The sequence below is a fragment of the Glycine max genome, chromosome 17, assembly GCF_000004515.6.
Source record: "Glycine max cultivar Williams 82 chromosome 17, Glycine_max_v4.0, whole genome shotgun sequence".
In the NCBI taxonomy this organism is placed as follows: domain Eukaryota; kingdom Viridiplantae; phylum Streptophyta; class Magnoliopsida; order Fabales; family Fabaceae; genus Glycine; species Glycine max.
Genome location: NC_038253.2, coordinates 3,051,144 through 3,074,010, shown reverse-complemented (window position 1 = coordinate 3,074,010; position 22,867 = coordinate 3,051,144). Strand labels below are relative to the sequence as shown.

The window sequence follows — 22,867 nt, the reverse complement described above, 5'->3', positions numbered from 1 at the left end:
TTTGTATTAGTTATTTTTTTGTGTTAAAGTTAACCTTTATATTAGTTTGAACATTATTATATTTTTTATTTAAATTTATTTGGATTCTTTATTTGTTAGTAACTATTTTTATTTCATTCATATTATGTATAATAAGAAAAAGACTTATAATTTCACTTTAGCTTTATCTAGTTTAAATTTTGTGAGACTTATTTTTTTTTTAAAAAAAAAAGTTGATTAAATTCTTTTTTTAAAACAAATAAATTTGGTCCTACAGTCAATTGTGTTTTTTATATTCAAAACTCTTTGACATATTATTTTCAATCTAAATACAAGGGTACTTAAGTTGAAATTGGGATATGAAATAATTTTAAAGATTAAAAATGAAAAATTTAGTAGAAATTTAATAAAATTATAAGATATAAGATAAAAAAAATTTTAACAGCAAAGATTAAAGTTTGACAAGAAAATCAAAATAATATATATATATATATATATATTAAAAGAATTTAAAAAATATATTATATAAATACTAAACGAATATGATTAGTAGATTACAAACATATAATAATAATAATAATAATAATAATAATAATAATAATAATAATTAGTCATAATTTATTATTAACGTCCGGATATATTTGTCAGCGAAGTAGGAAACGAAAAGTAAAAAAAAAAATATTAGGACAAATATGTGTATTGACAATCTACGTTGACAATCATTTTAGTGACAAATTTGTCCTTCCATACCACGTAAGCTATATTTTATTAATGGTGATGGACGAAAGTTAGCTGAATATATCTATCGCACTTTTTACATTTTTACATTTTCAGGAACTAAATTTTATATTTTCATCTTTATATTTGTTAACAAATTACACATTGAAGAACAAAAGTGATTATTTACCTTTTTATTTTATTTTATTACCTGAACATCACTTTCTTTTCCTCCATCCAAATCTCTTTCCTCTATTGGGGACAACCACTCTTTTCATTCTCTTTCACCACTACCTGATAAATTTTTCATTTGTAATTAATCATTATTAAAATAAAATCTATTAATTTATCATGATACAAACATAAAATTTATTAATTTATCAAGGACTAAAAATAAATATCAAGAACAAAAAATAAAATTATTATTTCATTAAAGACTCAACACAAAATAAAAATTTATTAAAAAAATACAAAAATTGAGTATAGTCAAAAATATATTTAAGCTTCACCTTAGCCTCCCTTTATCTTAAAATAAAATAAATACATTTTTTATTTGTGCACTATATAGAATTACTGTATTCTGTAGACGAACTTTTTCCAAACTGATATTTAATTTGTTTCATTTTAATATCATTACTTTTTCCAAAATGATGTTAGATTTTCCTCTCTTTAATATCATTACTTTTTTTCAAAATTGTTATGCTGTGTAATGTAATTTGTAATTTCATTTCAGCACACTGCTTAACATATCATTTGGTTTAGATGCTCGTGGTTGTTATCTGTACCTTTGGAACTACACCATGTGATGAAAAGATGTATAACCATGAAATTCATGAAAAATGGGAAATCAAGTGTATATAAAGTTTCATTACATAGGAATATTGCCTTAAAGAAGAGATCAAGAAACCATCGGATAATTTGAGCAACGAGCTAAAAGGGTCTATGATGATGAAGAAGCACTAATGTGCAGTGCTACTAAGGAAGCATATGTACCACCTTTGTTAAGCAAAGTTTCATGCTTTCCTTTCTCTGCAATGACTCCATTTTCAACAACTGCAATTGAATCTGCATCCTTTATGGTGGATAACCTGTGAGCCACCACAATTGTGGTTCTATCCATCCTCACTCGATCAAGTGCATCCTGAACCACTCTTTCAGACTCAGCATCAAGTGCACTTGTGGCTTCATCTAGCAGTAATATTTTTGGACTCTTCACTATGGCTCTTGCAATTGCCACACGCTGCTTCTGCCCTCCAGATAGTTGAATCCCTCTCTCTCCCACTAATGTGTCATAACCCTGAATGCTTATACATTAGGTGTTTAGATAGCTAAATATTCAAAATTTTATGAGATAAGTTTTTTTCGAATAGTGTGTAGGTTTACCTGCTGCAAACTGCTAATGAACTTGTGGGCATTGGCCAGTTCAGCTGCTGCTATAATTTCAGTTTCTGTTGCGTCATCACCTTTTCCATACGCAATATTGGCTCGGATGGTGTCATTGAACAACACAGGCTCCTGGCTTACCAGGCCCATCTGCTGCCTAAACCATTTAATTCGTAGCTTTTGGATTTCTGTTCCATCCAGTGTAATCTGCCCCGAATCTGGGTCATAAAATCTTTGTAACAATGAGATCACTGATGACTTTCCACTTCCACTTTCACCTACTAGAGCAATTGTCTGATTTCCATCAGTGTAATCAAACTCTTAGATTCTGCCTTAAGAAAGGTTGTCTGAAAGAATCACTTGTTCCTATGATGAGATTTATGCATCAAACCAATAGATTATTTGATTAGTTACCTCTCCTGCATGAATGTTCAAGGAAAGATCTTTGAATATAAGAACGTTAGGCCTTGTTGGATACTTGAAAGTGACATGGTGGAACCTGATCTCTCCATTCACTTCTTCCAGTGTCATTCCAGACTCATCACTGGGGTCTATTCTTGATTTCTGATCAAGAATAGCAAATACAGAAGCAGCAGAACTTTTTGCTTTACTTGCAGCAGGGGTCATGAAGCCAGATTGTGACATTGCTATAGCTGCCATAGAGAGAGCAAAAAATACCTGAAAATTAATAAATGAATTGTTCAATGCTAGAATAGTGTGATGGGCTCAGCTCTCAAATTATCTATATTGTTTTATTTTAAAGAGAAAGAATAACAATTTTTTAATTTATCGGAGATATTAGCAAACACATTGTCATCAACAATTCAGATAAGTAAAAACCTTCATATGTGGGATCGAGACAAAGATAGGACAATAACTTACACGGAAAACATCAGAGATTGATGTTTTGCCACTCTCAACAAGTCTGGCCCCAGCATAAAAACTGCATGCATAAACAGAGAACAGAAAGAAGAGTGATAAGCCGAAACCTGTTCCGCTGACTAAACCTTGCCTTATACCTGTCTGAATTGGTCCTACACATTTTTTCTGGTATAATTCCATCACCTTCTCTTCAGCACCGAAAGCGGCAACTGTTCTGATATTCCCTACTGCATCACTCGCTACTTGACTTGCTTCCTCATATAGTTTCTGCGGAACATATAGAGCATAATAATCACATTGGTCAAATGATATTAGCATTAATTAACTACAGAAACAAAGATGTACTAATTAAATATAATCGAAGATGTACACGGAGATTTGAGACCACAATTGAAACACAGTTTATCTTGTTTGAGTATATGCAGAAAGAGTAATGCAGCATACACAAACATTCTACTTAACAAACAAAAACTTATCCCTTCCATTGGATTTATCTTTGGATCAAGCCAAATGCAAAAATACAAATGAAATCAAATGGCTTTGCACAATGGTTAGTCTGATGGCTTCCACTCAGACAACATTTACATCCAAAGTTTCCCATCCCAAACGGCACTGTGTCTAGAATTTAGATATTTTCATAAGGTTTCACGCTAGCAGCTTATAGTTTGATATCATTAAGGAACAAACCTTTGCATTGGTGCTAAATCCTTGCATGGACTTCATTTGCAAATTTCCATTTAGTAATACTAGAGGTACCAAAACAAGAACGATGAGAGAAAGCTGCCAGTTTGCGTCAAAGGCAATTACCAAGGCTGTAATTGCAGTAGAAATATCTTGAACCAGCAAACCAAGAGCATCCCCAACCAAAGTTCGAATAGAAGCCGCATCAGTTGAGAGCCTTGCTCCAAGTGCTCCACTTGAATTCTCAGCTTTATCAAACCAACCTATTTCCATCTGAATTATTTTCTCAAAACACATAAGCCGGATCCTTTTTATCAACTTAGAACCAGCTACAGCAAAAAGGTAGGACCTTAATGGAATAAATATGAAGGCAGCCACACTAAGTACAACAAATATTAATGCCCAAAACTTTGAGTCTTTACGGAGTTCATCTGCAGGCTCAAAAAAAGTATTTATCATGTGCGAGAGAAGAAGCCCCACGGTGGGTAGTATTGCCCCAGTTGCTGCTGCTGCTACAGTCCCCAAGAGTAACACTGGGATTTCAGGCTTGTTAAGATAAGCAATGCGGAGAAGTGAAACTTCTTGAGGTTTATTTGATGCTGCTGAAGGAAGAACTTCAGGCCCTCCTTCAGATGTTTCAAAGAGATCTGGTGAGGTTGGCATGGCATTTGATATTTTGAATGAGCGTTGGCTGTCGATTCCTCTTCCAGATGATTCCAGACTAAAAGATTGAGGGAAAGAAAGCCGTTGGCTCAATTGTCGTTCAGAATCTACAAAGTTTTCTGGCTTTCCTGACTCATTTGCATCATATTGATCTGATTCCCTTTTAATTTTTTGCAATCTAATGAGCTGACTAAAAGCTCCATCAGGATCTTTAGTGAGTTCAGCATGTGTGCCTAATCAATTGAAAGAAATAAGAATGCAGCAATATAAATGTCAAGGAAAAATGAAAATGTGGTTTTGAGGAGAGAATCACTTGAAAACGGATTGTTATACTGAGTTTCATTTTTGTGGCAACACAGTATTATACCTTTCTCTATTACTTTTCCATGATGAATAACTGCAATGACATCTGCATTCCTTATTGTGCTTAGGCGGTGGGCTACAATGACAGTTGTTCGGTTTATCATAATTCTGTCTAGGGTCTCTTGCACCACTCTCTCTGATTCTGCATCAAGAGCACTTGTAGCTTCGTCAAGGAGCAGAATTCTTGGATCCTTCAGAATTGCTCTTGCTATAGATATTCTTTGTTTTTGACCTCCAGAGAGCTGAATTCCATGCTCGCCAACCATCGTGTCAAGTCCCTAAACTCACAATTTTACAAAACTAATGACATAAAAAGGTCTCTTACTGAATACACACACATAGACACAGAAAATTTTCAAATATGAAAGATGAATTGCGAGCTCACATGGGGAAATTTATCTATGAACTTAGCAGCATTAGCGAGTTCAGCTGCCGCTCTGATTTCTTCATCTGTTGCCCCATCTTTACCATAGGCAATATTCTCTTTAATGCTGCAAGCAAAGAGAACTGGTTCCTGGCTGACAAGTCCTATTTTCTGTCTGATCCATTTCAGTTGAAATTCTCTGAGATTGATACCGTCAATGAGAACTTCACCAGCTTGTGGATCATAAAATCTCTCAATTAAACTAATAACTGTTGATTTCCCACTTCCACTTTGCCCTACCAAAGCTGCAGTAGTGCCACTTGGTATTGAAATTGAAAATCCATTGAATATTTGCTCATCAGGTCTGGAAGGATAACTAAAGCAGACCTCCTTAAGCTCTATATCACCAGAAATATCATCTAGCAGTCGACCACCAGTGTCATAAGCATCAATATCTGGCTGCCTCTTAATCGTTTCAAACATTTTAAAGGCAGCAGCTTGTCCTGCAGCGAATGCAGTTAAGCTTGGAGATGCCTGCCCAAGAGACCTACAAAAAGAAATTAGCCCAGAAAATTTCATCAAATTTTCCTGCCAAGCTTGGTAGAGGTTGTAAGATATGGATTGTTTCATTCATCCACAATGTATATGGGAAAGTAGAAGCTAACTTACATGGAACCAGTCAAAACTGCAAAAAATATACTAATGACTTGTCCTCCTGTATAACCTTTCTCTAGTACCATCTTCCCTCCAAACCACACTGCCAAAGCATAGGTACAGTAAATAAATAGACGAACTAAACCAAAGCCAAACCCTCCAGCCACACCCTCTTGCACTCCAACTCTGTAAGCTTTAATTAAGTATTGATTGTATTGAGCTATAGCTTGCTTCTCACCAGTAAATGATGCAACCTGCATTAGAGCAATGTGGATCTTTTATATGCTACTCTCTTGCAACATGAAAAATAAAAACATGGAAAGTACATTCTGAAGGTTGGCATACAGTTCGAATTGAACCAATTGTCCGCTCCACTACAGTAGCTGCTTCAGAATAAGCTGTTTGTCCTCGGGATGCCATCTTGGCAAAAGCAAAGCTCATTACGGAACCAGAGAGGACAAGAAGTGGAAGAGAAGATAGAAGAGCAAGGCTTAGAAGCCAACCCTTGATGAATGCTATGACTGTACCTCCAAAAAAACATGCCACATATTGTATGAATTTTCCTACCTGAGATATCACCCAAAAGAAGAAAGAAAAATTTAACTTCAAAGTTTGTTTTATCATAGTTTGATGAAAGAGTTTAATTTCTATGCACTGTTAAAAAAAATTATACTGTCAACCAATCAGAAATCATGATATGTATGACTTTTAAGTAGCTATTGTAAAATTCAACAAGCTTATCATATTTGTGATTGGATGATAAGGTAAAAATATATACTCTTGATGAGATGCTAACGATTTAGGACTTGAATAGTGGTCCATTAATACCTTCTCTCCCATGGCCTCTTGAATAAGAACCGTGTCACCTGACATCCTTCCAACAACCTCTCCACTGTTGGTGTCCTTGTCAAAGAAGCTGATATCTTGCCTCAAAATTGCTTTGAGGTATAAGCCTCTTATTCTTGCAGCTTGTCTCTCCCCGGTGATCACCCAGCAAGCCACCTCTGGAAGATTGCACGTATGTGTAAATCTTGTTATTTTTATATTAAGAAAAATTGTATTTCTAGTTATACAGTAAGCATAATAATTGGAGTTGGTATGCTTACGCAAGAATGCTGCAAAAAAGGCACCTGCGCCGATGGATGCAAACTTCAGTGATGCCTGAGCATGAAACAAAGCTTGATGGGTTATGACATGAAAATAAGAGAATTTCGAATCCAAATTGTTCATCTCACACTTAATTCTTGTGGAATTAGATACCACAGGCTATTGTACAATAGAATCACTGACACTAATAAGTTGTTGAAATTAGATAAGACAAATTCTAAATAAAAATTACTTAGCAATTATTCGGTGGCATGAAAAAATGTGAGACAATTTAAAGTGGAGTACTGTACATCTCATTTTCACGCACCCATGCAAGTGTTCATGTTTCCAAATCATTCCATCTCACTATTTTCACATTTTCCTTCTTGTTGATATATATTGTTCCGACATTGATTATTAATGAAAGGGAGCTAGGCATTACCTTGGAAACTTGATGAACTACTGCTTGTTTATTATCAACATTTCCTCCAAAAGCATCAATCGCATCTCCAATAAGTATTGTCATTAAAGGCATAGAGATTCCATTACCAACTGCACTTATTGCCCCAACTACCATCAGAAGACAATCCCAAGAGTCTGCAAATGAGAAAAGTTTGTAAAAGGGTACTGTTTTATTGCTTTCACCCTTCATTTTGTTCTTCTTGCAATCCTGCTGCATGTATTCAATTTCTTGGGTATTTTCAGGACCTTGAGCTGGTGGATGATCACTCGTTGATCCTGTCGTCTTGGTTGAAGTCATATCTGCTTCCAAGCCGGCCTCAGCCACCATTTCCTCAAGGAAAACCTGTCTTGGTTCACAACTTATAAACACTAAAAAGTAAAAAGAGCTGCTGAAGAAGGATCACTGGTTTGAGTCATCAACTCGCTTTTAGTTTTTCCATCAAAAGTCACCACTGAAGTGCGTTATAATTCTTTAGATGTCAAAAACTGCAAAAGCCACGTATATTGGAAATTAGTTGACTCATCCAAACAATAGAAACGAATGAAAATTGAAGGGTGAGAAAAAAAGTAAAGAAAAGAAAAGTTAGCAGGGAAACCAGAATTGGACAGAAAGAACTAATTATAAGGTGCAAGGTATACTTGCAAAAACCAACATGAGTGATCAAAGCACATTCAACATCCAAAGATATATCAAAGTAATGCTTTTGTGATCATTGTTATTTTCTTAAAGAAGTACAAGCCAGAAACGAACCACCTTTTTGCAAACTTGAGGTAGAAATGCTTCCAACGTTCTCAGAATGATGCAAAGTAGCACCATAAAGCAATAGGATAATGAAGGAAAACTATAGGATTGACGAAAACCAGTTGGCAGTAGACTACTATTGCAAGTTAACTAGGCTCCTCTTTAAATTACGAGATTAAGCAAAAGAGCAAAACAGAATTAGATGCTCATTACCCAAGATAATAGTTTATGTACGGTTTAAATGCATAATGGAACAAGAGCTCTTTGATATGAACATTACACGTGGAGTTTATAATCATCCCAGAATTAAATTTAAAATATATGAGCAATGTTCTAAAGTCATTTCTAGCTACCATTCCTTAAACTTTATGTATTCTTAGAAGTATAATATATTAAAAACTTAAAAAAATGTTGCTTTCAAGTTAATATTTTGATTATTTTCAGATTTTGATTCCTTGACCTTAAGGATATAGTTTTTATCATTTGACTTAAATATATTATATAATAAAATTGTAAAAAAAAAAGAAGGGTTATGAGTTTGATTCCTCTGATTAATAAAAATTAACTATTAATATTTGTAAATAAAAAAATAAAATTTACATTAAATATCAAATATAGCATTATTCTAGATTATCCAAGAAATCTTCCCCTGATATTGGCCACTTTATTGGTTATAAGTGTTGTATTAGTGAAGCAGAAATAGCATGGTAGAATTCTTTTTTCAAGCAATTCAATATGGTCATAAGAGTAGTATAATGTTGAATTTGAAAGTTAAGAATGACCAAAGTACTCTCCTAGCTAGCCAGACACTTAAGTGAGAGGCGAAAGTTACGGAAGCTATATCCATGGCCAAGTAAGAAATCGGCTATTTAAGTATTAATCTTTTTTTAAAAAAAATTTGAGTCTAAACTAATTAATATTTATGTACCAAAAAAACCAATGAATATTTTATTAAATTTGAATTTAGGATTATTAACCAAAAAATTCGTTGACTTTATATTTGTGGTCCACCGGAAGTGCGTACTTTTCTTCAAGACATTTATAACTAATCACTATTACGATATATTATTAATTTGATGGAAGACATGTATCACTACAATATATGAGTCGGCATAAAAAATAAATTTATCATTATTCATCAATAAGTCAAAACTCTATTCCATTATGATGGCTTTATTTATCTCTCTCATCAACTGTAAATAATCTCTGCATGATTATATATTTCATGCAAAATTTGAACTTGGAATGTAATATGAAGCCTTTGTTGACCTCTTTGCTAAAATATTCGTTTGCGCACGAAAATTATGTTGACAGCTCAAATTGGTATATATTTTTTTCGTGACCAATGCTTTCCTTCTTTTTCTATATCTAATAGTATATATTACTATGAAACCTATATACATTATGCATGCATACCTAAGCAGCATCTCTAGACAAATGCAGTTTAACCTCTATATATTGCCTCGATGCCCATTTCTTATTCTTTAATCATGCTAAGGTTTATATATAATTGAATAACGTTCCAACGAATGGACAAACGCATTATTTGTTAAACAACTCAAAATTTTAATCTCTAAGTTCCACCTCCTCCTTTTGTTTTTATTTTCGTCCTTTACTACTCTCTCTCTCTTTATATATGCTACGTATTTGACTCATGATACTCTGGGACCGCAGGTATCGTGTGATGTTTACTAATTAGAATTATCTCCATGATGTCTTTTTCTAAAAATCATTATCAAATAATAAAATGACCTATTTTCCTGATCATACAATGCTACATGCATATATATAAATACATATTTATAACGTACAATCTTTGTTCTGGAATAATGTATATAAATATTTGTTTGGTTAACATTGTACTATTTTAAGGGTAGGACTCGACGGCTACGTCTAGCATCTTTAAAGGGCAAAAATTAGTAAGCTCATAAAGAATAAAACACAAGAACCGTGCAATAAAAATATACAATAATACAACTAAGAGTTTTATAATATGGTCAACATTATGATGGTCCATTATGCATGTGCTGCGCAAGCGATGACGGGAGAAGAAGTTGTAGATTGTCTCCTGTGGGCTATCTTTATGCATTAGCCCAGGAATTTGGATACAGATTTGTTTCTCCAGAAGCTAATTTACAACAAAGATTGATGTAGTAAATGCTTTGACGCTCATAATTGTTTTGGCATTATCCTACAAATAATTGATTGAAATATACATATAAAATAAAAGGCTACTGTAGCGTCTAGTTATTCAATATTCATGCAAGAATAAAATGATTTCATGGTAAGATTAATTAATTAGAAAATGAATAAATCATTGTAACTGAAATGTGGTCTTAATTGAGGTAGGAGTCTTCACATGTATAGGTTTACCATCATCCAACCCGTCCCATCATAGTGGGTTGGATATTTAAGTGTTTTCATCAAATCCAGTTAAATTAAGATCAAATTATATATATAGAGAGAGAATTTATTATTGAACATAAATTATTTTTTAAATACAAATGATATTAATTTTTAACTCATATAATTTATTAAATTAAATCACTCATGATTTTTTTTCTTTTTTAAATTGTTTTTATCTTTGTCTTGATTTTATTTATGTTTTCTCATTAATTAATATAATGCTTTATTTCTATCTAAATTAAAAATATCATATTAGCATTGAAATCATTAATTTTATTAGTCAAATATTACCATAATTTGATTTATTTTTACTGTATTTAGTCATTATATATTTACAAAACTTAATTTTAAGCAAAAAAAAAATTAATTTTTAGAAAATAAAAAATAAATTTTAAATATTTAAATTTAATTAACCCTGACCTTACATGTTTATGATCGAATTAGTGCGGGTCTAACAATGATTTTTTTTTTTTACAATCCAACTCAACCTAATCCGTAAAATTTTAATCGAGTTGAGTAACAACTTTAATCAAACCTGATCCGGCCCATAAACACCCCAAAATTAAGACCAATTATACGAGTAATCAAATTTGATTTTGATTTCCATGAGATTCTCACACAATCTATTACTATTACTATAATATATAAAAGTTGAGATACCAACTCTCTGAACTACAACGTGAACTTCTTAAACTTTTATCATTTAGTCACATGAGTAAATTTTACATATTCTTGTTCATTAATTGAGTGCCTTTTTAGCTTTCTTTCTAACAACTCTTAACCTTATACATTAATATAAATTAAATCAAAAGCAATAGCATCTCCTGTCCAATTTGTTTCATATAATTACAGAATTTTTTCTTTTCACAATTTTTTTGTCCATGTTTTTCAATCTGGCCTTTATCAGGTACAGACAATGGAATTGAAAAGTATTACGTTTAGTTTTCTTCTTTTAATACACCAGAAAGATTTTTTTAAAGGCCAAACTTACAGCAAAACATAATTTATTAACTCTCCCTTTTTTTCAGGTTCTGTTCATATTTGAGAGATTCCAGTTTTGCCTGATCAGCCAGGTGTCCAATTACTGAGTTATTAAGGTATGATAACACTCCTGGAGCCTTTTTTCAACAGTTATTCTGCCGCATCTCACTTAGTTGTGATAACATGCTTGGCCATTATCTTCAACTCCAACCACTTTAGCATCATTGTCTCTTTGTCTTCATCTATCTGGTGTTTACCAGTCACAGCTAAGGATTAAGATCTTGTTGGGGTGTTTCAGTGTTAAAGAACTACATTTATGGAAAATGTAGCATCTCAGACCCATTGAGGAATCAGTTCTCCACAGGGGAAATTGCTCAAAATTTAAAATATAAAAAAATAAAAGTTTGACATCTGCATCACTTTTACACCATTCAGGTTCCTACACAAGCTCACTCACAGGTGTATGGGTTCTGCATGGTAAATTAGTAACATATTCTTGTACAAGATTTTGATGTAAATGAGAATGATATATAGAACCGAGAAGAGATTAAACAAAGAAAATATCTTTTATGACACTATTTCTTTCAACAAAAATATTACATAGTATACGTGAACAAAGCTGCAGAGTGCAGATAGAGAGTGGCATTTAAACTTGCGTAATCATTCAGAGGGATAAAAATCCCCAGCATCAAATTTTACTCCGATAAAATCAACAATAAGCTGTAAGAGGACTAAGATGTAGAAGCAGTTGTGTGCAACGCTACTAAGGAAGCATAGTCACCTCCTTTGTTGAGTAATGCTTCATGCATTCCCTTCTCTGCTATGACCCCATTTTTAACTACCGCAATTAGATCTGCACCCTTTATAGTTGATAACCTATGAGCCACTACTATTGTGGTTCGGTCCACCATAACACAGTCTAGTGAATCCTGTACCACCTTTTCAAACTCAGCATCAAGTGCACTTGTGGCCTCATCTAGTAGTAATATTTTTGGATTCTTCACTATAGCTCGTGCAATTGCCACCCGCTGCTTCTGCCCTCCCAATAGTTGAATCCCTCTCTCCCCTACTATTGTGTCATAACCTTGCATATATAACATAATGCTCTCAAGAAATAAGACCTGTGTTCATAGAATCATATGGTGTCTAAATAACATGTACTAATTCAGAATTTTGAGGATACACCAGTTGCTCTAGTCTTTATTAAGAGAGATTCAGTGAATAAGACACTCAGTTCTGCTGCAGCTATAATTTCTGCCTCTGTTGCATCACCGCCCTTTCCATATGCAATATTGGCTCTGATGGTGTCATTAAACAGCACAGGCTCTTGGCTCACCAGGCCCATCTGTTGTCTCAGCCATTTAACTTGCATCCTTTGGATTGTTCCATCCAGAGTAATGTGACCCGAGTCTGGATCATAAAATCTTCGTAATAACAAGATCACCGTTGATTTTCCACTTTCAGTTTCTCCAACCAGTGCAACTGTCTGTTTACTTTATCAGTATAGTTAATCTATTTGTTTAGGAAGAAAAGTTTAAAGTAGTGAAGAAGACAAGATGTGCAAATTAGAAAGTTACCTTGCCATTATGAATCATCAAGCAAAGATCTCTGAGTATTTGAACATCAGAGCTAGTAGGATACTTGAAACTGACATGGTTAAATTCAATCTCTCCATTGACTTCTTCCAATGTCAATCTAAAGGATTCTATGACAGAATAATTTTGTTTTGTATTTCAAGTTATGCTAAGGCATAAATATATACAAGAGAGTTACAACCAAATCTCCTAAGATTGAACTATACAGATTAATTCTCCAAATAAAACTCCTAAGATTACGTCTAGACTAAACAAATTGATTTACATGATCACAGGCTAATAATACGGGATAATAATTGCACACAGATTCTGTTATCTCATCAAGATCTCATTACCCCCCTCAAGTTGGAGTATGTAAATACATATCCCCAACTTGCACAGCAAAGAGGTGAACTAAGTGGGATCAAGAGCCTTAGTAAAAATGTCAGCTAATTGTGCATGTGTAGGAACATAAGTAGGTGCAATATTACCAGTGAGATACTTGTCGCGAATGAAGTGGCAATCCACTTCGATGTGCTTGGTGGGCTCATGAAAAACTGGGTTCTTGACAATATGAAGCGCTACTTGACTGTCACAATGAAGTCGCACAGGCTGAGAATGAGAGATACCAAGACTAGTGTTCATGCATATACCTGAAACATTTGTGGCAAGAGTATCAACATTGTTCTCTGTGTTTAATTGTTTTGTAAAGAGGTTAATCAACTATTGACATTGAGCAGCAGACAAAGTATTTGTGGCACCTTGACTCGGGGACTCATCAGGATCAGTTACCTGATTTACAGTTTGCTGAGGCTTGTTCTTGAAGTAATTTGGAGGATAGCCAACAAGTTTGTAACACTTGTCTTTTGTATGACCCAGTAGGTTGCAATGAGCACATTGAGGTCTCTCTTTCTTGGCATTCCTACTCTTACCATTAGTAGGGTTCTTGGTTGTAGAGTTGACAGCAAAGGCCATAGTATTAGAGTTTAGAGAAGGTATGTGGTTTACAGCAATTTCTCTTTGTGCTTCTTCTTGAATAACAAGAGAAAAGACATTACCAATGGGGGGAAGAGGATCAGAGAGGAGAATCTGACCCCAGACCTGAGCAAAACTGTCGTTTAGGCCCATTAAAAAGGACATGACATATTCAGATTCGGTGTAATCTTGTAGAGTTTGTAACCCGCCACATTTGCATTAGAAGGTTGGTTTATAGCCTGAGAGTTCTTCCCAAACTGATTTTAATTTGGTATAGTAGGTACTAACATCATCATTTCCTTCTTGTAATGACATTAGCTGCTTTCTCAATTGTAAAATTCTTGGGCCATTCTTTCGGGAAAACCGTGTTTTCGAATCTTCCCAAATTTCCTTAGTCGTGTTTGCAAACAAGATGCTGCTAATGATGTCTTTAGAAACAGAATTGTAAAGCCAGGAAATGACAAGATTGTTACCACGAGTCCATGCAGCATATGTAGGATCAGCTATGGTTGGCATCGGGAGGGATCCATCGATGAAGGCCACCTTGTTCTTCACCGAAAAAGCTACCATCATTGCGAGGCTCCATGTGGTGTAGTTCTTGTGGTCAAGAGGTTGGGAGGTAAGGATGAGTCCTGGGCCATCCGAATGATGTAGAAACAGTGGGTGAAAGGGATCTTAACTGAAATCTTTAACTGGTGCTGCCATGAATCCAAACGGAAAAGCTGATGGGAGAGTGATTAGGAGAAGAGACAAAGGAGAAGATCACAGGCCCATTGAGGAAGAGGATCGTAGAGGTTGTTGTTCATCTGATACCATATTGAAGTTTTGCAATGGAAATGCAAGAAGGAAGAAAGAAACAGAGAATGCTGAGGAAACTCAGAATCAGATTAACTTGCAGGAAAAATTACAAAGCTGTATATCATCTAGTTATCAGCTATATACATATATGAGGAGAAACAGGAGGAAAATAACTAAACACAGTAAAAACAGAATTATAACAGAATTAACAGAAAGTAGTTAAACCCAGAATGACAGCATATGCAGAATAGCAGAAGTAGCAGGAGATGCCTTGATCCAATAATAGTTGCACACAAATTCTGTTATCTCATCATGATCTCATTGCAATCCAGAGTCATCACTTGGGTCAATTTGTGACTTTCGGTCAAGAATAGCAAATACAGAAGCAGCAGCACTTTTTGAATTAGTTGAATCAGGGACCAAAGATCCAGATTGAGAGATTCCCAAAGCTGCCAAGGTGAGCAAAAAAGACCTGCAAATCAGGAATCAATATCATTAATACAAGAAAAGTAGTGAAGTCTCATGCACGGGACCACCCTATCTCGATGAATAATAGCTTTACAATAACTGTGACGACAAGAAGAAAAGTAATGGAAATTTTGACTTGGTGACAAGGTAGGAGAGTAACTTACATGGAAAACATCTGACACTGTTGCTTTTCCATCCTCTACAAGTCGAGCTCCAGCATAAAAATTGCATGTATAAACTTCATACAGCATAAAGAATGATACCCCATAACTATTTCCACTTGTTATTCCTCACCTTAAGCCTGTCCTAATCGGTCCTTCACATTTTTCCTCGTACAATTCCATCACCTTCTTTTCAGCACAGAAAGAAGCAACTGTTCTTAAACTCCCTACTGCATCATTTGCCACTTTACTTGTTTCCTCATACAGTTTCTGTCAGGTAAATAGAATATTAATACTTTTAACATATAGCTAAGTCAAAAACATATTCAGAGCACATGCTTGTCACACTGTTGATCTATGTTCATTTTTTATCTCTTATTGATGGGGTGCCAAAATTGAACAATGAAATATACAAAGAGATAGATCTAAATAACTCCATTTCCCCTGAAGTTGAAAACAGATATTTCCGTATTCATCCACAATATTAGTTGATTGCTTAGTGGAAGTAAAGAACAAACCTTTGCATCTGCGCTGATTCCTTTCAAGAACTTGAATTGCACGTATCCATTTAGTGCTAATATAGGTGCCAGAGCAAGCTGCTAGCTTGCATCAAAAGCAATTACCAAGCTAGCTACTGCTGTAGCAATATTTTGAACCAGCAAACCAAGTGCATCCCCAACCAAAGCTCGTACAGAAGCTGCATCAGAAGAGAGCCTTGCTCCAGTTGCTCCCCTTGAATGTTCAGCTTCGTTGAACCAACTAACTTCCATGTGAACTACTTTCTTAAAACACATTTTCCAGATCCTTTTGATTAACTTACCACCAGCAATGCTGAAAAGGTAGAATCTACATGGAGACATCACAAATGATACCACACCAAGTGCAACAAATAGTAAAGCCCAATGTTTTGAATCTTTACGAAGTTCATCAACTGGCTCATAGAAAATACTTATCATTTTGGACATGAAGATAGCAACAATGGGTAATAACACTCCATTTATTATTGCAGCTATACTCCCTGCTGGTAAGACTGGAGTGTAAGGTTTGTTTAAATGTGCCAGGCGATAGAGTGGCACTTCCGGTGGTGAAGAAACTGTTGGAGATGTTTGAGGTACTCCATTTGCAGGTTCCAAGAAGCCAACCGCATGTGATGCTGAGAATGAGTTGTGACCACTGCTTCCAACTTCTGATGATCTTTGACTTATAGATCGTAAGAAAGATCTTTGACTTGAATGTATTCCAGAATGCACAGTACTTTCTAGCCTTTCTGTGTCATTTGCAACATTTTGTTCTGACCCTTTAACTTCTTGCAGTTTAATGAGCAGACTATAAGCTCCATTAGCATCCTTGGTAAGCTCAGCATGTGAACCTGATCATGGAAAAATATAATGACACAATAAGGCATATAAAAATTTGAGAATTGGACCATGGAGAAATTAGATTTCTATTACTGTATGTTATGTTTACCTCTTTCAACTATTTTTCCTTGATGAATAACAGCAATGCTATCAGCATTCCTTATAGTACTTAAGCGGTATGCTACAATGACAGTTGTTCGGTTTATCATTATTCTGTTTAATGCCTCCTGTACTATTTTCTCAGATTCAGCATCAAGGGCACTTGTAGCTTCATCCAGAAGTAGGATTCTTGGGTCTTTCAAAATTGCTCTTGCTATAGCAACTCTTTGCTTTTGACCCCCAGAGAGCTGAGCTCCATGCTCACCAACCATTGTGTCTAGTCCCTACGTTCATTATTATACAAAATTACTGAGGTAAAAGGACCATTCAGTATAATAATAGAAGTGAGAATACTTTTACTCAAGTCTTATATACTATTGCAGATAAAGAAAATCCAGACAAATGTAGAGAACATTTCAAACAGTTAAGCAGTAATTCACATTGCATTTTTGACACTTAAATGGAGATTTGAGGGTAGACCTGAGGAAGTTTATCTATAAATTTGGCAGCATTAGCTATTTCAGCTGCAGCTCTGATTTCTTCAACAGTTGCACCGTCCTTTCCATAGGCAATATTCTCTTTAATACTGCAAGTAAAGAGAACTGGTTCCTGACTACTAGGCCTATTTTTTGTCCAATCCATTTCAGTTGAAATTCTTTCAGGTTGATACTATCAATGAGAACTTCACCTGCCTGTGGATCATAAAATCTCTCTACCAAACTAACAACTGTGGATTTCCCACTCCCACTTTCTCCTACCAAAGCTGTAGTAGTGCCACTTGGTATTGAAAGAGAAAATCCATTGAATATCAGTTCATCAAGTCTAGTAGGATAACTAAAGCAAACCTCCCTAAGCTCTATATCTTCACGAATGTCATCAAGCTGCCGACCAGTAATGTCATAAGCATCAATCTCTGGCTTCCTTTTAATTGTTTCAAACATCTTAAAGGCTGCAGCTTGTCCAGCAGCAAAAGCACTCAAGCTTGGAGATGCCTGCCCAAGAGACCTGAGATTGGAAATCTAGTTAGGTAGGATGATACTCCTTTCATATCTTCTCAGTTTTCAGATAGGGGGAGGGATTCAATTTTAAAAATTATAGGCTCACACTAAGAAAGAGGAACACACACAACTTACAAGGAGCCAGTCAATACAGCCATAATTACTGTCACAACCTCTCCTCCTGTGTATCCTTCCTCTATTACCATTTTTTGCACCAAACCATGTAGCCCAACTATAACTGCAGTTAAAAACAAAATAGAGAGAACCAAACCCCAAACCAGTAGCTAGTGCTTCTTGCACTCCAGCCTTGTAAGGTTTGATTAAGGACTGATTATATTTATCTATAGCTTGCTTCTCCCAGGTGAATGATGCAACCTGAATTGGATAAATGGAAGTCATTTATATATTCTTCAGCAATATCAAAAAGAAAAAAGTTAGTACTTTTTTTTGTCAGGGTGCATACAGTTCTGATAGAACCAATTGCCTGCTCTACTACAGTTGCTGCTATAGAATAAGCTTCTTGTCCCCTGGATGATGTTTTCGTAATAATCAGGCCTAACATACAACCACACAAAACAAGAGGTGGAATACTAGATAGCATGACAAGAGTTAGAAGCCATCCCCTGATGAATGCTATTACAAAACCTCCGACGAAAGTTGTCATCAACTGTATGAACTGTGCCACCTGAAATGAAAGGGGGGAAAACAATGAAGAAACAAAATTTAGCTTAAACAAGATAATAATGACTTAAGACTCATGTGGTGTTTCGTTAATACGTTCTCACCCATGGCATCTTGAATAAGAACAGTGTAACCTGAAATCTTTCCAACAACCTCTCCAGTTCTAGTTTCTTTATCAAAGAAGCTGGCATCTTGCCTCAAAATATTTTGAAGGTATAAGCCTCTAATTCTTGCAGCTTGTCTCTCCCCCGTGATCATCCAGCATGTCAGCCCTGATACATAGCAAACAAGGTTTCTTTTGGGGTCACAAGAAGCCAAACTAATTAGTTAGCTACTTACACTGTAAGAACTAACAGATAATGTGATGTACTTGGGCAAAAGTGACGCAAAAAAGGTACCCACGGCCAAGTATACAAATTTCAGAGACACCTGAACACAGTTATTTATAGTAAAGTGTTAAGTTACTAATATAATATACCGATAGTAAACAGATGCTACACTTCTCAAGCTTCAGCAATTACACCTTGGACATTTCACCAATATGAATTAGTATTAGTAAAAGGGATTAGTGAGGAATTACCTTAGAAACTTCATCAACAACTTCGTTGGAGATTTTGGTTCCTCCAAATGAATTGATGATATTTCCAAAGTCATTAAGGCCATGGAGATTCCATTCCCAATAGCACCAACAGACCCCATAAACATCAAAAAATGATCCAAAGGATCATCAAATGAGAAAAGCTTCTATAAGGGCACTGTTTTTGCAGATTCATCTTTGGCCTCACTGTTCTTTGAGTCTTTCTTGCTGTTAGGATCTCCATTCAAGTCAATATCCTCTGCCATTTTCTTCATTGAAGACTTTACACACCCTTATACTAATTAGTAATCACTGTAAACGGAAAAAACCTGCAGAAAATGCATTACAGGTTCAAGTTAGTAACACACAAGATTGTGCTCTCCAAAGCGTAACCTCATAGTGAAATTTCATTTTTTTCTTCTTCTTGGATTGTTGTGTGTGAACTGAGTTTGTGAAGAAGATGATGGCTTTTTTTTAATGGGTTTCTGTATTCAGACTCAGTCAAACACAAGACATACTTCAGCAGAGAAAATCAAGAGTCAACTTTGAAAAATTTTACTTTAGCAGAAGCGGCGGAAAATGACAAGTTAACAACAAAAAAAACTACATCAAGCGCTGGAGAGAAGCTGTGTAAGAGGAAAACTATGCTTTAGAAGAATAAAAACCAAAAGAAGTGAACCTTTTAGAACCAAAAAGCTGAAACAATTTCTACCTTGACAGAAAGAAGGGAAACTAGTCATAGCATGCAGCAGAAGCGGAAATATATAGTTGGAAAGCGGAATTTTTTGGTTCCAACTAATGTAACAAGTTCCAGCTTGGATGGTTGATGCTGTACAGTGTACAACATGAGTTAAATATTTTAGTAAATAAATTGGAAAAATTGAATCAGTAAATTTCTTAACCCGCAAGTTAATTAAATTATGTTTTAGCTGGTCTAGCCGCATTAGTTGCTTTGATTTGTATAGTGTTGAAATTAAGATTATTATTTTATTAAAAAAAAGTAAATGATTCATCATCAGTCGAATACCTCTGACCATAAAGTTTTTTCATCATTTTCTTTTGTTGTGAATCACTGTCAAGATTATTATTTTTCATCAATTTTCTTTTGTTGTGAATCACAGTCGAATACTTTCACTGATTCCAAAGTCATTTTAACTTCTTTTTTAATAAGTTGAAAAATTAGTTTGACTATTTGGTAAATAATTTTTTTTAATATTTCATAGTATTTTTTTTAAAACACTACTTGAATTAATTTTTTTTATAATGCTTCTTTCTAGTTTTTAACTTTTTATATTTTCTTCTAATTTCAACCTCAATATATTTATTTGTTTTTTTATTACTCTCCTTTTAAATAAATCATGATTTTTTTATCATTTTATACTTTTAAAATACTTTAATAATTAATTTTACCAAACACATATAATTTTTCAGTTTTCAGTTAATTTTATCATTTTTTTTTCTTTTCGCATATATTCTTTTTCATTCTATCTCTTTCTTTCCTAAATTAAAATTAAAATTACAAAAATAAAGAAAATATCAAATGTGTTTCTAACTTTTTCCACTTTGTTCTATTTTCTCAACTAAAATATTTTTTTCCCTCTAATTCAAACATATTAAAAATTGGTTTATTTTTTAATTAATTTGGTCAATTGAGATAGAGAATATTCTCTTAATTCTTCCGTTATATTAGGTTTTATTTATGTTATTTGGAAAGTGTAATTGTCCAGAAACATACACATTACTTCCTCAATTCATTATAATTATTGTAGAAAAAATTTGGCAGAAAATAATTATTATTTTAACCTTTTAATATAATATTAATTATCTTTTTTAGTTGATAGACAATAAAATTTATAAATAAATTAAGATCTTGCTTTCATTTTAATACATTAAATTTAAAATATCTTATTTTCATTCTTTATCTTTTCAAAATGTTTCAACTTAGTCTTCTTTTCCAATTTTATATTAAAAACATTAATATATTATTAACTTTAAAATAATTAATTTAAAATAATAGTGATTAAAAACTGTTATTATCTTTATTAATTAAAAAATTATAAACCACTTAAATTCAACACAGCTGGTCACTTTGCTTCCGATGATAAATAAAAAATAAAAAAATACCATTTCTTTCCATTCAGGAGCCAGGGGAAGGAACACAACAACGTCTCCTTCACCATCAAATCAATTACAACATTAGAAAATTTATGAGATTGATAGTAACAGAGCAACACCAGAAGAAGAAATAGAGAAAGCAACATGAACACAGGGGTACAAACAGCAAAACCAAAAAGGAGGATTACCAGGCCCGCGTATCTCAGAGATTATGCTTGAGGAAGGAATTACAAATGACGAGGAGCTGAGCTGGCAGCACAGGATTTGCTAGATCACAATGTCTTTTGTTAGGAAGCATCGAGAATCAAATTCCGTTATGCAGATATTCCTGCAAATCTGATAATTACATGTAGCAATTGGCATTATAAATATATGTAAATAACTAGCAAATGATTAAGAACAATTACGCTCCTTCTTCCTCATTCTCGTGATTCTTTCTCTGTCCTTTTCTTCTTTTCTGGGAGGCCCCTGGCCCTCGAAGCCAGCACTTGAGCACGAGTCACGTACCAATTTGGTGCTCTCGTTGCTCTTCACTATGGTTGACCCTGAATCCACGTCACTCTCGCCGGACAAGTTGGAAGATGTCCTCAGTCGCCTCACTAAACAGCAGCTATATCTTGGAGAGTCCGTTAACGCCATGACTCTCAAGATTGATGAACTCATTCAACGAATCTCCCCGGTGTTCTCCACCACCCCACCTACTCCACCACCATTACCACCACCTGTACCTACACCCATCCACAGGTTGAAATTAGATGTGCCACGGTTTGATGGGTCAGACCCACTTGGCTGGATTTACAAAATAACTCAATTTTTTGAGTACCATGGTACCCCAGATTCAGACAAACTCACCATTGCTTCCTTTTATATGGAAGGTCGCGCGCTCGCCTGGTTTCAGTGGATGAACACCTCTGAGCAATTTCCGTCATGGCCTGCCTTCTTACATGCCCTGCGCACCCGCTTTGCTTCTTCCCAATTCGAGGACCCTTCAGGAGCTCTGAGTAAGCTTACCCAAACTGGGACAGTGACGCAGTACCTTTCGGATTTTGAGGACCTCGCCAACCGCACGACAGGGTTGCCTTCCACCTTCCACCTTCCTCCTCAGTTGCTTTATCTCCGGCCTCATCCCGGAGATACGGCGGGAGGTTCAAGCCCACCAGCCGGCCACCTTGGTTCAAGCCGCGGGCCTCGCGCGCTTGCAGGAGGAGAAGTTCTCCGACATACGTTCACAGCCTCGTCCTCGCCCTTCCCCTTTGCCCCCATTCCAGTGCCCACCTTCAGGGTTTCCTTCCTTCCCTCAAATCAACCCTAATTCCCCAGTATCCTTCCCACCTCTTTCCCCTATCCTCAAGACACCCTCTCCGCCGCCCCCTTCGGCCTTACCCCCTCTATTACCACCCCCGCCCCCGCGACCACCGCCCCAAACCTGGAAACGGTTGTCCCCGGAGGAGATTGCCTCTCGAAGGGAACGTGGCCTCTGTTTCAACTGTGAGGAGAAATTCCATCGAGGGCACCGCTGCTCCTCTAGGTTTTTTCTCCTCATATCAGATGAGGACGACCCGCCCCTTTCTCATATACCTAATTTTGACCCGCCCATCACATTAACTAATGACCCGATACCTACCCAACCCACCGATCCACCCGAAAGCCCACCTTCATACTCAGCCCAAATATCACTTAATTCCCTTGCTGGCCACGTT

The 22,867-nt window shown here is 35.3% G+C and overlaps 1 protein-coding gene and 1 pseudogene across 4 annotated transcripts; both read right to left on the bottom strand.

Annotated features, from left to right (window-relative positions):
• Positions 1 to 1,497: 1,497 nt before the first annotated feature.
• Positions 1,498 to 8,247, bottom strand: LOC100777713 (ABC transporter B family member 21). Of its 4 annotated transcripts, XM_014769459.3 has the most exons (13): positions 7,989 to 8,237; positions 7,215 to 7,720; positions 6,793 to 6,847; positions 6,515 to 6,690; positions 6,032 to 6,253; positions 5,702 to 5,940; positions 5,054 to 5,579; positions 4,673 to 4,946; positions 3,649 to 4,538; positions 2,962 to 3,228; positions 2,494 to 2,757; positions 2,080 to 2,373; positions 1,498 to 1,993 (listed from the first exon to the last, which is right to left on the bottom strand). In XM_014769459.3, exons 2-13 carry the CDS (start codon positions 7,560 to 7,562, stop codon positions 1,637 to 1,639), a joined length of 3,912 nt encoding a protein of 1,303 aa, XP_014624945.1. In that variant the 5' UTR covers positions 7,563 to 7,720; positions 7,989 to 8,237; the 3' UTR covers positions 1,498 to 1,636. The 4 variants fall into 4 exon arrangements, with proteins under 4 accessions (XP_014624945.1, XP_040867248.1, XP_040867247.1 ...); XM_041011313.1 differs by lacking the exon at positions 1,498 to 1,993 and having other exon boundaries at positions 2,189 to 2,357; positions 7,989 to 8,246; XM_041011315.1 differs by lacking the exons at positions 1,498 to 1,993; positions 2,080 to 2,373 and having other exon boundaries at positions 2,589 to 2,732; positions 7,989 to 8,247.
• Positions 8,248 to 11,799: 3,552 nt separating this feature from the next.
• LOC100776654 (ABC transporter B family member 21-like) lies at positions 11,800 to 19,699 on the bottom strand (annotated as a pseudogene).
• Positions 19,700 to 22,867: the final 3,168 nt, after the last annotated feature.

Bases quoted from the DNA above. Each gene is read 5' to 3' on its own strand.
- LOC100777713 (XM_014769459.3), bottom strand. From the start codon at position 7,562: ATGGTGGCTGAGGCCGGCTTGGAAGCAGATATGACTTCAACCAAGACG. The intron at 2,374-2,493 runs GTAACTAATCAA...GATGGAAATCAG, and splicing joins TGAACATTCATGCAGGAGAG to ACAATTGCTCTAGTAGGTGA. The intron at 1,994-2,079 runs GTAAACCTACAC...ATAAGCATTCAG, and splicing joins TCATTAGCAGTTTGCAGCAG to GGTTATGACACATTAGTGGG.